This window comes from Aulonocara stuartgranti (genome assembly GCF_965226115.1).
Source record: "Aulonocara stuartgranti genome assembly, chromosome: 2".
In the NCBI taxonomy this organism is placed as follows: domain Eukaryota; kingdom Metazoa; phylum Chordata; class Actinopteri; order Cichliformes; family Cichlidae; genus Aulonocara; species Aulonocara stuartgranti.
The window spans coordinates 37,037,362-37,046,781 of record NC_138940.1 but is presented as its reverse complement, the minus strand read 5'-3'; the positions used below and the strand labels follow the sequence as shown (position 1 = coordinate 37,046,781).

At 38.6% G+C, this 9,420-nt stretch overlaps 1 protein-coding gene across 1 annotated transcript in view; it reads left to right on the top strand.

Annotated features, from left to right (window-relative positions):
* The first annotated feature begins 751 nt into the window (after positions 1 to 751).
* tnmd (tenomodulin) overlaps positions 752 to 9,420 on the top strand; it is a 67,767-nt gene continuing 59,098 nt past the window's right edge. Inside the window, exons 1-2 of the mRNA XM_082504592.1 lie at positions 752 to 880; positions 8,086 to 8,220. Of these exons, the coding sequence (XP_082360718.1) occupies positions 833 to 880; positions 8,086 to 8,220 (183 nt within the window). The 5' untranslated portion in view covers positions 752 to 832. The remainder of the gene's footprint in view (positions 881 to 8,085; positions 8,221 to 9,420) is intronic.

Genomic DNA, 9,420 nt, shown 5'->3' with positions numbered 1-9,420 from the left:
GAGTAGCTTCAGTTATTCAATAATGTGGCATTTTTAAAGGTGCTTAGTTTGTTATGTCACTAGCTGGAAAGTTTGTAAAAAATTATTTATGAGCAAAGTTTTCAGTGAAGTAAGAGATTTTGAAATGAACAATATTTGCATTTTTATAGACTGTGACGATTTCTCGGATGGAGGAACAGAAGTAATGCAGTGCAGCATGTCTTAAAACATGCCTCGAACCGACCTATGCCTTTGCTTCCTTCCCACTTTCTTTCTGTATGTGCACAAGTGCAAATTATTTTCATTTTATAGGGCTGATTCTTTCGTTATGCTGCTATTCAGTCAGCTCAGCTCTTGTTTGCTAAACCTGTTTTTTGTTTCAGACCCATGACGGGAAAAAAGCAGAGAGAAGGTACTTGAACTCTGTTTGATCCTTCAGACAATAATACAGAAAAAAATATAAATTGTACCAACAATGTACCTACCTACACACATACATTTATCGCCTACAAACTCTATGTCCTCCAACTAAGAATGATTTGAGTGAAACATCACAGTATTTTTCATCCCAGTGTAGTATGTAATTTATTTAACAGAGGGTTTGTGTTTCAGCTTGAAATCTTTTGTAGTTCTTCACCTTTGAAATGAAAAAGGTAGGGAGGAGAGACATCTGCCTTGCTTTTAATGGGTATCACAAATGTTTTAGTAATTCCACTCCATCTGAAACTTCCCTCCCCTTCGGCACCCTCCCAAATTATAGCAATGGAATGAAGCTGAGACTCTTTGCCTTACAGAGCCTTAGTGTTTTCCCCAGCTAAGAGGATCGGAAAGATTCATCCTGTGGCTTTGCATCATGGAGGGTAGCAGTCAATCCAGCAGTCAACAGCTTCTGTGGAAAGATGTGAGTCAGATTTCTTCTTGTTATTGGTTTATAGCAATTAACTGATTATGTTTAATAATTATTGATTTTTTTTTAACCCATGTAGAATTTGAGCTCTCTAAAGTCCAAAGAAAAGTTTTATTAGTGACTTCAAAAAAGTAATATAATCATTCAGTATTTCAGATTTAAGTTACCTTTTTTCTTTTTTTTATTCAAGAAGTGTGGCTTGATCTCTTGCTGAGTGATGAGAGTTTTGCCCTGAATATAAAATTTTTCATCTAAATCTTTTTGGATTGGCTTTTCACCTTGGCTTTCTTCTTTTATTTCCACTCTCATATGTAGTCTCATCTGGACCATTTTATTTGCTTTATATCTATAATATCTTTGCCTCTCAAATGAAAGGAGCATACAAATATACACCAAGAAATGTCTTTATTTCAGACTTTATTATAAAGGACCAAGACAGGCAGGATTTTCAGCTCTGAGATCTTTTTTTCTGCTACTTTTTTCTCACACACTTAATTTGTTGGAGAGAACTTGCAACAGAAAATGAGCACAGGGGTAAATACATTCATAGCGGTGTAATATTATATTTTTTTCTATATGTATGACAAAAGTAAACTCTTTTACCGTGCATCAAAGAAATGATGACATTTTGTTCTGCAGATATTCATGATGAATACACAGTACGTGAATAGTTATGATTAAAAGAAATCACCTGTGGCGTCTGACTTGTATTACAGAATTGCTTTAGCAGGAATTAAAATGCTCATATGAGTGTGGCCCAGTGTGATAAACCCCTGCCTCTGCTTGTTGCTTACGTGAGCTACCTTTTCTGTTGTTGTTGTGGGGTTTTTCTCATGAAAGTGCTCACTCTTTGCATGATAACAGCAGGGGGCTCCAGGCACTCTTCCTCACAAAGCTCAAGAGGAATTGCCTGGCTGATTCTGAACTCCTAAACCTTTAAACACTAGTTGGCGGGTGCTGTGCGCTCAGACTGCTTACTCTGTCTCCATCCGTGCCTTTATTTCTGTCTGTCTGTCTGTCTATTCAATCCTACATTCTTCCTCTGAGTATTCGATATTCAAAGCACAGGCAGAGAGGTTTGTCCTCTTGTTAAGTTTCCACTGCTTATGCAACCTGCCACAGGAGACCAGACGATTTCAGCCACCGTTTTTTGTTTTTTGTTTTTCTTTCTGAGAAATTTATATTGCAAGGAATTTCTGGCTCCCTGATAGTAGCCCTCTGCTTTTCATCATGCCCTAGGAATGTGCAACACTTGCACCTCACATTTTTGTGGCTACTGTTTCTAATATGTCAAATAAAAACAGTGGCTATTCAATAATAGCAAAAGTATAATTTAGGTTTATAAGTTATCTTGAATAATGATTTCTGTGTCTTTCCTAAAGTTAAGCTGCTAATGCATTTAGCTACCAGAAATTCAATTCGTCTTCCCGTTAGTCATGCCACATGTATCCTGCAATTTAAAATAAGGAAATAAGACCAGAACAAATGCATTATTTGGAAGAATTGTGGCTAATCTTTTATCAGCATACCAGTCAAAGGTTAAAAAAAAGCCATACCACTGTTATTTTTAAATAATTCCTGCATATTATACAGAACCCTTGTATGTTAAAATGCTACCTAATCTGCCAGGGTTAAATGCTATAACAACCACAGCCACAATAGAAAAAGAAAGCTGCTTTATCATCATTTAAAAGACAAGATAAGCAGGATTAATTTTGCAAACTGAAGTTGGTTCTTTTTTTTTGGACATATCTGCTTTTCTGTTGTCCTCTGAGACCTTCAAAAGGGCTCCAGTGTGAATGAGTAGCTTTCATTTTCTCCCTGCCTGAGCTCTGGTGGAACAAAAGCCTGTCTTTATTAATTTGTGGCCTTAAGCTTGGGGAATTGACTACTGCAGGCAGAGTTTTAATTTGAAGAAAAGTTTAATAATTGTAACCTTTCTGTGACATGTGTAGCAATCTGTTCTTCCCTGCGCCTGGCACAGGGATGGCTATATGTTTTTGTCATCAGAATCCTGAGAGGTGGATACATTTTTCGGAGTAGCCAGATGAAATGGCAGCTGTTTGGGTTAAATGCTGTACTTGTAAATAGGAAACTGAGACAAAGAAATGATAGTGGAAGTAGCAAGTTCAGGCATTAAAGCAGACAAACTGCTTCAGAAAATAGCTAGTTCTTTGACAAAAAAAAAGGTTTAATGTGCAAACTGTGTACATAAAAATATTAGCAGGAGAAATCAACTCGAGTCCCAAACAGCCTTTTGCAAGAAATATCCAATTGCAGAGCTTCAGCTTATGTTATGTACACCTATAATAGCAGGTTAAAGTTAAGTGAAAATGAGCAAGGCCAACCTTTACAAAACACAAAGAGTGATCTGTTGATCTCAACAAGCTGCTGCAACTAAAATTTTCAGATGTGTTTTCCACCTGTGCTTGTTTCCTGAGCACTGCATAAATTACAACTCTCCCGAGGCCCACCTTCAATTTACTAACTGTTGGGATAAGTAGCTGCAGATTTTCAGTCAGTGACTATAAAAGCATAGTAGGTAATCCACACCAACCACATAGACATCTCTTTGATCTGTACACTAAAGCAAACACTCTATCACATTTAGTCATTACGAGGGGTTAAAGTGGGATTTGGGAGGCGGGGGGGAGAAACCCTAAGATTGTGTGTGGTGGTGCAGCGTGGGAGAAAGAATCACTTAGAAATCATTCACATTGTAATTTGTGCTGTGAGCTCCAGTAGATTTGTGTTCTGTACAGACAGGCTGACCTGTACTGCTGCTCTGAGGTTTCCTGCTCTCTCTGGATTTAGGCAAATTAATTCAGCGAGCTATAAGTTGAATAATAAGCTGGTACATGAATTGTTATTAACTAATTAAACAAATCTAGCATGAGCTAGAAAATTATGCAAATGCAAATGTCCAGTTCATGAAATAAACGAGCTAATCGTTAAAAAAACACTCATCTTGCTCTCCTGTCATCTCTTTCTTACGTGTTCCCTGCCTCTGAGAGTGAAGTTATTACATATTAACTTCTTTTCTTACAAGCTGATATTATTTGAACTGTTTGCGATTTAGCAACTAGTTCGATGCTGAAGCACAGTAGCCACAACTTTATTGCCATCTGCACCATGAAGGCATGGCAGGGATAGGAAGAAAAAAGGATTTCCTGAAAGTGGGTGAGTCACCACTGAATGGCATTCGTTTATTAATGAGCAAGTCATAAGTTAGTAACTGAGCAGCAGACAAAAAATTAACTTACTCTGCTGTACTATGTATACAATCTGTCTGTCAGATTCAATTACGGATTAACTGAAGGTGCAGGAACAGCATTCCCTTTTTAACCCCCGATCATTAGAGACTGAGCTCAGCTAGGGCACATTTCAGTCTGTGTGTTCTCCAGAAAAGACATGTTATTGTTTTTATACTGTTTTTGACTAGAGTCTGTATTAATATCAAGTAAAAGAGGAGGTTATTTTCAGCCTTTTTCATTATTCTTCTTTTTTTGTATTATTTATATTATTTGTGGCTTATGCTTTGTATTATCAATGCTTCAGTGAAGCTCTGCTCAAACCGGTTTGAGTGGCCAAGTGTAGTGCTGTACATGCTTGGCCGGCCACAGGTCGGGGCTCTTTTGTTTAAAAGCTGGATCCAGGAGACCAAAACAGTCACTGACCTTCCAGCCTACTGGATGATGCCCACTGATGTGGACAAGGTCTACACTGAGGTGGACTACAAGACAGACTCGTCCTCAGGTACAGCTAAAAAAAAAAAAAAGGCACATGGTAAGTGCATCTGTGTAGAGAATTGAATGTCAGGGATATGTGCTGGCCGCACAAGTCCGTGTGGGCACAAGCCCACACTTTCTGACCTGTCACCATACTTCAGATTTTGCTCACTCACAACCAGGCTGTTTTTCATTTAAGCCAATGTCCCTACTGCACCTTTGTGACAGTAACAGAGACAGAGGCAGGTGTGGTGAAAGCTCAGAGACAGGTATTCATGCCCTGTTTGGTGGAAATCAAGAGCTGGAATAATAGCATCTTCAAATACCCAATTATATTTGTCCACCACTGTTTCCAGAACTGCTATTGTTAACTGTGAGGAGGGTGTGGGCCCCTGTTAAAACAGCAATTGCCGTCACATTACCATTACATAGAAAGACAGACCTATGTTAGACTAAAAGCTTCATTCAAAGAAATTCATGGTATTTCAGGCATTGTTTGAGAAAGGCTGTTTTATTTAGTGCTGTAACAACTGCATTCTGCAGGCCCGTGCAGATAACAGCGACTTAAACTGGATGCAGAAGTACTACAGCTGTGCCCAAACACAAACTTGGTCAAACTGTTGTAACTTTGTAGTTTGGATGCCGACTGAATGTGTTGTGGTTTGTGTCTTACCAGACGTGGACTTTGACAGCAGCTCTGTCAGAAGGAAAAGCATTTTCACCAAGGTTTTTCTACAGTCTCCACAACACCACAGTCTAAGCCTTTAACCAAGTTACAACTGCAGTGTGCAATTGAGAGGTTCCATCACCTGTTCATAGGACCCAGTTATGCCTCCTCAACAAATGGTTCTAAGCCACATTCAGACTGATGAACTTTTGCATAGTTTGTGTCTTTTATACTTCTTTTGACCTTTTTTAAATTATTTGCCACTTCTTTTATTTGAATTGAAGTGGCATTATTAACCTTTCCATGTAGGTTGCTTTGTAACTTTAATTAAACCTGTTGTATATGTACTATATCAACAACTATAAAAAGATTCTTTATATGAAGGTACTATATGTAGCCTCAGTTCTTCAACCTAGTGATGGTTTTACAGCTTTTGGTTGCATTCATCCATACGTAGAAGAAATTTGATTTTTAACAATATCTTTATTCTTTTAACTAAAGCGAAACTCACCAACAAACTCTTCTCAGCTGAAAAATCACCACACTTCCCTTAAAACTCAAGGAGAAAAACGGGTTACCCCATATTGGACCACCTGGTTTTTTGTTTTTGTTTTTTGTCTTTTTCTTTTCTTTTATCTTTTGTCATGGAAATTGTAGTAATGTGTCTGACAGTTTCTAAGGGGTAGAATTTCTTAGAATATGTCCAATAACAGCCAGTTATAATTTAATGATGATTTAACCATTTATTACCTTTTTTCATACAAATGATTGGCAGGCAGAAACACAAAACGCGGCCATGACAGCGCTGAAAAATTTGTCTTTGCTCTCAGTGAAGTAAGTCAACAAACCTGCTAATGGGATCCCAAACTTGTACTACATTGTTGCCATAAACCAGTCACATATTTGCATTTTCTGTATTTCATAAGACAATAATAGCTCCATGAATATATTTTCCCATTCCTTTAATATAGAAACACAAATGTTGCATAATGTTGTTAATGCAGCATATGCAGGTCACATTCATTCATATTTTATGTTATGGTTTTTAATTTCATAACAACACTGGAATATATATTAGCTGTTGCACAGCACAAAGATAATCCCTTCAAGGAAAATCAAAGAACACCATACTGACTTGTAAGGCCACGCTTGTATTTCCTGCATATGCATCGAGTCACCCTCTTTTGTTACTTCTGCGCACATTACTTCTACGCTCTCGCTCATGTCAAATTCATAATCTGCCAATAAAATCTCCAGGTAATAGTTTATGAAGAAGGCCACTGTTCTTAGTCACATGCTTGCCAGTGATATGACTTCCACAGCGTTAGGATGTGATGTCTCCTTGTAGTGTAATGCCAATAAGAAACATTAGGATGTATGTGTGCTTGTAGTGGAAAAAAATCTCTGCTCTAGCTTTCAGATCTGATGCTTTCTAAATGTAAATTTCAAGACAGTCCACAATAACTACTACATGATTGCCAAAAGCATCCACAAAATGATTTGATGTCTGTGTAGCAACTGCACCAGAGTTTCACAGCTGTAGCATCTCTGAAAGTGCTGGACACACTCTTTGTTTCAAGCATAATCCAGCATAAGGTTCACAGAGGAGCATCTATAGAGGTGTATTTTTGGGCCATCTGTGGTATGCAGAGAAGTGCAAACTTGATCTTGTCAGCTGTCAAGAAATACTCTTTATCTACTTCTGGTTGAACTTTTCCTTCAGTATCCTTCTCTCTAACAAGTGATTAATTCCAACCCACCTGTGGCTACATAAACTGTATTCCTGCTGTTCACTGGTGTTGCCCTTTGGTATAACACCCAACTGTGACTTCTGCAAAGATTCATCTGCCTGTGACCTCTGTACAGCTACATCGGGTGGCATGGCTTCATCCATCTTTGATCTCTGGCCAGCGATGTCTGGTGGCATAGCGGGTGCAGTGTTGTTCCCTGGGAGAGCTTGCTATGTATTTGTCCTCCAGTTAAACCGCTCAGTCTGTGTCGCTTTGATTTCTGTTACGCCAAGGTGCATTTCATCGGCTGGTTTGCTTTAAAAAGATATATATATATATATATATATATTTATGTAGCTAAAGAAAGACCCAGAAAAAACAATCTGTCAGCAAATGTTGCTGAAGTTGATGTTTGATCTTATTACAGCTGCTGCCCACGTTATGTAAAACCTCCTTGTTACTCTTTTACTTGCAAGAGCATTTATGGCATTTGATAACAAAATAAGTATTCAACACTCACATTCATTTGGTTGTTGTTTGTTGCATAATACAGGCAATACAAAAATATGGAATATATATATATATATATATATATATATATATATATATATGAAAAATATGTGTTGCTCAAGGTTGCTAGCTGTCACCCTGTGAACTCCATCCCAAACAGGTTTGCATGGAAGACACTGAAATGTCTGCAAACACTCACCATTTACTCTCGAGTCTGTAGTGAAACTTGAAAGCGTGTGACTCAAACCAAAAATGGAGAATGCTCGTCTTCAACCAAGATGATGGGCTTCACCGCTGCAGCCATGTTTCAGTAGACACAACTTTTAGGCTGAAGGCCCACCCACAGCTTCACTACATTTTGCTGAGGAATAGTGGTGTGTGTTTGCAGACAGGTCTGTGTGCTCCATGCAATTTACTTTGAGCTTAGACCAATACCTAGGCCTTTGTTTTTATTCCAAATTGATTTGTTATTGTTCAGTTACCATCAGCAGGTGACTAATATTGCTAATATTTGGGGCATTTATAAATGCATCACATTAATAATCTTAAGTTGGTCTTTTGCAGGTTGAGGCTGGAAAAGGGAAGAAGGCGAAGTACCAAACCTACCAGCGAATTGCTCTGATTCTCGCTCTGGTCTTCCTGGTTTTGGCTCTCTGTGTTTTCAGCCTGAGATATCTGTGGGGCCCCAGCCTGGGGAAGGTAAGACTAAATATCATCTCCGTGATATATGCCAGTCATTAGCCTTATTGCCACCATCTGTGGTAAGTGGATTCTTCATGAGAGACAGATGAAAGCCGCCCTGAGTTTCCACATCAGGTTACATCAAAGAAAAAAAAAACTATGTGAGAAAGGAAAATGGATGGCCACACAAAAGAGCTCGAGGCAGTCTCTGCAGTCTGTATTGTATTCTTGTAGATTAAAAGATGTGTGGGTTATGGAAAAGACAGCTGTGTTTCGCTCTGCTCGTGTTTTGGCTGTCAGATCTGTAATTTTATGAATTCTTGGCCCAAACCACAAACCACTTTTTACTATTGTAAATGTTGCCCTGTTGCATTTATCTGCTTTCTGCTCACACTGTAAATATGGTCTCACAATAACAAACCGTGATAACTCAAAGCTGACCCTAATTGCTGTTGACCAGAGTGGCTGCAGCAGGACTGAAGCCTCTTGGCAATGTAATTGGGATAAACTCTTGTCCTGGCAATTCATCTTGTAAAATCCAATTCAATCACACTTGATGGAGAATATTTTTACTCTCCTCTTTTCCCCTGATTTTCCCAAGGGGCCAAAAAAGCTAATTTACTCGGGCTAGAAGGAAAAGTACAGTACATCAATAATTTCACATCTAGAAATTGGATGCTCTATACATTCTGAGCTCAGCTGGTAACGAGACAGAATGATTTAAATGAAATGATGGTTAAAAATTAGTACATATTTCAGACCTGAAATCATAAGGCTGCTTTGTGTGAACTCTAAATGGCATGAAATGAAGAGAGGGATGTATAGTCTGCTGCTGTTATACCAACATCTTTGTTGATAGCTAATAAACATTAATTCACAACATCCTTTGCCACTGTTCTTCTATGTCTGCTTCCATTGAGGTACAAATTTCAATTGCAGACAGTCCCTTCTAAGCTCAGGTTAAGCAATGTTCAGCTGCACTTCCTGTAAAGACGGTGTTGTCCACGTTCTCTCCTTTCAACATAGATATGAATCACCTTTGAGCCATCTCCTTTGTCCTTGTTAAATATTTCATGCCGGAGGTAGAGCAGTCATTATTTCCACTTTAATAAGCTGTGATCATTCTCACGTGGCACAAAATGTGTTGATGGTAGAGGTTGCCCAGGCGATGAATATCAAACCTGCGGACCCTGGGTTTTGCTTTAATAGGGTCTGGGG